The sequence below is a fragment of the Cupressus sempervirens genome, chromosome 11 (genome assembly GCF_028749045.1).
Source record: "Cupressus sempervirens isolate cs-2001-9-10 chromosome 11, ASM2874904v1, whole genome shotgun sequence".
In the NCBI taxonomy this organism is placed as follows: Eukaryota; Viridiplantae; Streptophyta; class Pinopsida; order Cupressales; family Cupressaceae; genus Cupressus; species Cupressus sempervirens.
This window is the reverse complement of record NC_143128.1, coordinates 493,045,949-493,050,357: the sequence shown is the minus strand read 5'-3', so window position 1 is coordinate 493,050,357 and position 4,409 is coordinate 493,045,949. Positions and strand designations below refer to the sequence as shown.

General features: G+C 35.2%; 1 protein-coding gene across 1 annotated transcript; it reads left to right on the top strand.

The window, feature by feature from the left end:
* The first annotated feature begins 2,769 nt into the window (after nucleotides 1-2,769).
* Nucleotides 2,770-4,159, top strand: LOC149530519 (Late embryogenesis abundant (LEA) hydroxyproline-rich glycoprotein family). Its single transcript, XM_089810665.1, has 2 exons — nucleotides 2,770-3,296; nucleotides 3,449-4,159. Exons 1-2 carry the CDS (start codon nucleotides 3,027-3,029, stop codon nucleotides 3,719-3,721), a joined length of 543 nt encoding a protein of 180 aa, XP_089666791.1. The 5' UTR covers nucleotides 2,770-3,026; the 3' UTR covers nucleotides 3,722-4,159.
* The last annotated feature ends 250 nt before the right edge of the window (nucleotides 4,160-4,409 follow it).

Below are 4,409 nucleotides of genomic sequence, written 5' to 3'. Positions count from 1 at the left end.
CCTGATATACACCCCGCTCTCGATCTCCTAGTTTGTATTTCATTTCCAATAGATTCTAGTAATGAATTCTACTGAGGATGAAATTATTAATGAATTACATTATATAGTACTCCATGACACATGGTATTTTCTTAATGAACATGAGATTACAACTATATCTTTTCAATATACTAATGTATGGTAAGGGGTCTTAAAGGAGTTAGAATGAGTCCTAAGGTGCCCTAGTGGGTATTAAGGTATCCCTCTCTCACTCCCCACCTTCTCAATATTTTTTCTACCTCCCTTTTGAGCCTTTTTCAATGCATTATATTGTGCATACAAGTTATAACATGTATGCCCTATAGTGCATATGCAATATACAAATGCATTGTATTTTGAGGTTATACCAAATGAAACCTCAAAATAACATTTGCATTTAAATAATATGCACACACTATAGTGCATGTGTGCTATTCTATGTACATTCTTTAAAATCTAGTGAAATCTACCAAAACTAAGGCCTATATTTGCCTTGGATAGCCAACCCAAATGCTTGGAGGATTCAAACAAGCTTGAGACATATTTTCCAACAAGGATACAAAAAATCCATAAAAATTTGTGTACCCCTTGTCAAGTTTACTTGTGATTGAATAACGATAAAATCAAATGACATGATATTATATGACTCTTTGTTAGCTATCGAAACATATAATATATTTTAAATTTTGATTATGATAAGATTCTAATCTCTAATTTATTTTGAATGCATGTCCAGTTTTTGTCAAAAATAAATGTGTAGCATTTTGGGCTTAGATTTTGGCTCATTCGTCAATTTTTGCAACAACTTAGTTTATTAGAAACTAGACCCCATCCTACGTTTTACAAAAAAATGATATATAAGGGGGCACATAAAAATTTCATGTTTTTAGATTTTTTCCACTTACAAAATTTGAAACAATCAAATACACATTAAAAATTTAGGAGATAAATCTAGGATAAACTCTGTGGTGTTAGCTAACTACTCACACACGTGATTAATTTTTTTTTTTGAAGTTAACATTTTAGAAGGAGCATACTAGACACTATGTTATGTTTTTTCACAAAAGATAAGACCACTTTTTGTGCTCTCCCTTTTTGAGGGTCTTAAACTCCATTTAAAAAAAAATCTAAACTAGATTCAAAGTACTACAAATCCTCTTTGTCAGATTTATGAATTTTGACTATAAGTATCTTCAATTTCTTCTCAAATTTTAGAATTTGTTGATTTCAGGAGAAAGTGGCATCTTATACCCCCTTTTTGGCCCCTTGTCTTTCTGCACTTACCCACTACATATGTTTAACCCTTTGATTATGTTAACATTATCATATGTTCTATCTTTCTATGCTACATGATTTCACTTGATCTTGCTACTCAAGGGTAAGGTGTTATTATTTTTAACAAGTCGATATACTAATCCATGGTCTTCAAAGGGGTAGAATAGTGGCAGATCTCTCTAATACATACACCAACACGATTTCATGTTTGCATTCTCTATTTACTCTTACATTCCATAAGCCATTTCGTGCTTCCTATTCTTTTATTTTAATATTATAATTGTAAATTTATATGGTTATACTTTGTTTCTAGCCATATTTGTTTTACATATTCAATTAAGCATGCACAAATCAAGCAACGAATTATTTCATTTTCAGTTAATGCATAGGTTTCATCGGTTGTACATACATATTTACTTCATCAAGTAATATATTTGATATTATTTTTCCTCTACACATTTTTACCGCTCATGGTCATCTAGTTTTTCATAGATACTAAAGTGGATGTAAAATATAGAGCAACAAAAAATTAGTCCTCTAAATTCTGAATTTCATGTGGTTGAATATGTAAAGACACCAATCTAACCCATTTAAAATTAAAATGAACCAAATGATATAATTGAATATCACTTGAAAGGAATATAACCTCCTCTCCACTTATGGGTACATCAAGAGCACTAGTTATCCACCATCACATATCAACTAAAAGTCTTTTTCTCTAGCAATTGATATTCATACTCAATGACACGTTTTAAGGTATATTGTGGGAGTAAGCTTTAATCAACTTACATTATTAAAAATAAGCAATCAAGTCAATGTCATTAATTGCCATCCACTCATAGTATTCATTCCCTACCACACATATCTCTCTACTTAAATTAATATTAACCTACTTTTGAGACTTGACCAAGGCAAGTTAGCACACTTCCACACTTTAACTTAGCAAGCTCCGATTTTTTCCTTGCCACCACTAAAGTTATACTATGGGACCAAGCTTTAATCAACTCACATAATTAGAAATCAACAACCAAGTCAATGTCATTCATTGCCAGCCACTCATAGTATTTATTTCCTACAACACACAACTCTTTACTTAAACTAATATTAACCCTTTTTTGAGACTTGACAAAGGTTGAAGGGGAATTTGGCACATTTCAATACCTTAACTAGCTCCAAATTGTTTGTTACCACCACTAAAGCATTTTTTACCTTGTACAACATTGGGTAGACACTTCTAGTGCATAACACAAATTACATTTACTTTAAACAACATCACATATTTCCAAGTCAATGTAGACAACAAAGATCCTCTTCTATTTTAAAGAAAATCCCATATTTTAAGTACAATATTACATATTCCAATCAAAATCGAGATTACCAAGGTCATTCTCCCTTGTAAAATATTGTCTCAACCATTCATCTACTTGGAATTTGATCATTCACATCTCTTGCATCCAAAACCCAATCTGAATCTTTAAAAATCAATTGTCTTTCATCATACCTCCCATCACTCAATAGAAAACCATAATTCCTTATTAGTTCAGCTCAACAAGTAAGTTCTATTTAGTGCCTACTCCAATTAAAATATTCCAGCCATATTATTAAATCAACTCTTGTTATATTTAGTAGCCGTACATACCTAACGAAGAAAACCAACCACAAGAAGATATACGATTTGGCCTGGGGAATCCATCTGTAACTCTCAAAATCTCAAAAGATTCAACCTTGCAAAAATGGGGAATATCCAGTTGGGGTTAGTTCTTGGAAGCGTGGGCGCGCTGCTATACTTTCTGAGGCCAAAAGATCCAGTTTTCCAAGTAATTTCAATTCACTTGAAAGGTTTCAAGCTGAGGTTCTGCACAATCTCTGGTTTGCCGGCCGCAGTAATTGACGTGGAGCTCACCATTAACATCAAAGTCACCAATCCAAACGCGGCTCCCATTGAATACAAGAGCACAGTCATGGACATCTATTACAGCGATTCTTTGCTCGCCCAAGCCCAGGCAAGCTCCACGTTAGGGTTTTTAGCCGTTTTATCTAGGGTTAGGGTTTTGAGCTGTTTTATCTAGGGTTAGGGTTTCGAGCTGTTTTATCTACGGTTAGTGCTGTCAAGCTGTTTTTGCATTAAATCTCACATTTTGTTGGTTCTCAACAGGTGCCTGCGGGGCGGCAAGGAGCTAATTCGTGCGAGATTTTGGAAGTGCCCGCTAAGATGGACGGTCTGCAGGTCACGCAGCATTTGAAGGAGTTAATGGGAGACATTGCGGCCCGAGAGATGAATTTGACGGCAGTGGTGACCATTAATGGCAGCGCTTGGCTTTGGAAATGGGGACGCGCCTTTCAGGTTCAAGTTCACGCCCAAATCAAAGTCGATCCCCTGCTTTTAGATGTCATTGAGCAGGAGAATAAAGTGCACTTGCAACTTTAGCACCTCTTTCTTTTTCCCTCTTTTTTTGGGTGGAATTTTCCTGTTGCTTTCTGGTAATTGCTTTCTGTTCGCCAATTTAAGGTCAGTGCCAAACAGGAAGGGATTCTTGTATATTCAAGGAAAATTATACCATTTTCTTTTGGGGAATTTCTTTGTTGCTTTCAATTGCTTTCTGTTGGCCAATTGACGCTCAATGTCAAACAGGAAGGATTCATGGGTATTCAATGAAATCTTTATTTTTGTTTTGGAATTTCCATTTTGTTTTCTCGTAATTGCCTTCTGTTGGCCAATTGAAGCTCAATGCCAAACAGCAAGGGATTATTGTATATCGAAGAGAAATTTTTATTTCTGTACAGTACATTGGCTCCAAGGAAAGTTTTGCTAACTTTCTTGGTCAATGATATCTGCTTGAATGTATTAACTTTTGTGTTTTCCTCATTTTTATCTTTTTATTGTATATATATATATATTGGAGGGTTTAGACCTGTGAGGCACGAAGCCTGTTAGCTACCAACCAACTAGCGAAGGTCACTATTCACGTTTTAGGTACTTGAGCGAAAGTCACTATTCATCCTGAGGAGCATCCACGCTGCCAAATTCGCCCAAGGCACGATCCCGCCGTCATCGATCTCTGGTGGGCTCGTTGTGAGCCATTCAACTTCATCAATAGACCAAGGGCTCGTTGACT

Bases quoted from the DNA above. Each gene is read 5' to 3' on its own strand.
- LOC149530519 (XM_089810665.1), top strand. From the start codon at position 3,027: ATGGGGAATATCCAGTTGGGGTTAGTTCTTGGAAGCGTGGGCGCGCTG. The intron at 3,297-3,448 runs GCAAGCTCCACG...GGTTCTCAACAG, and splicing joins CTTTGCTCGCCCAAGCCCAG to GTGCCTGCGGGGCGGCAAGG.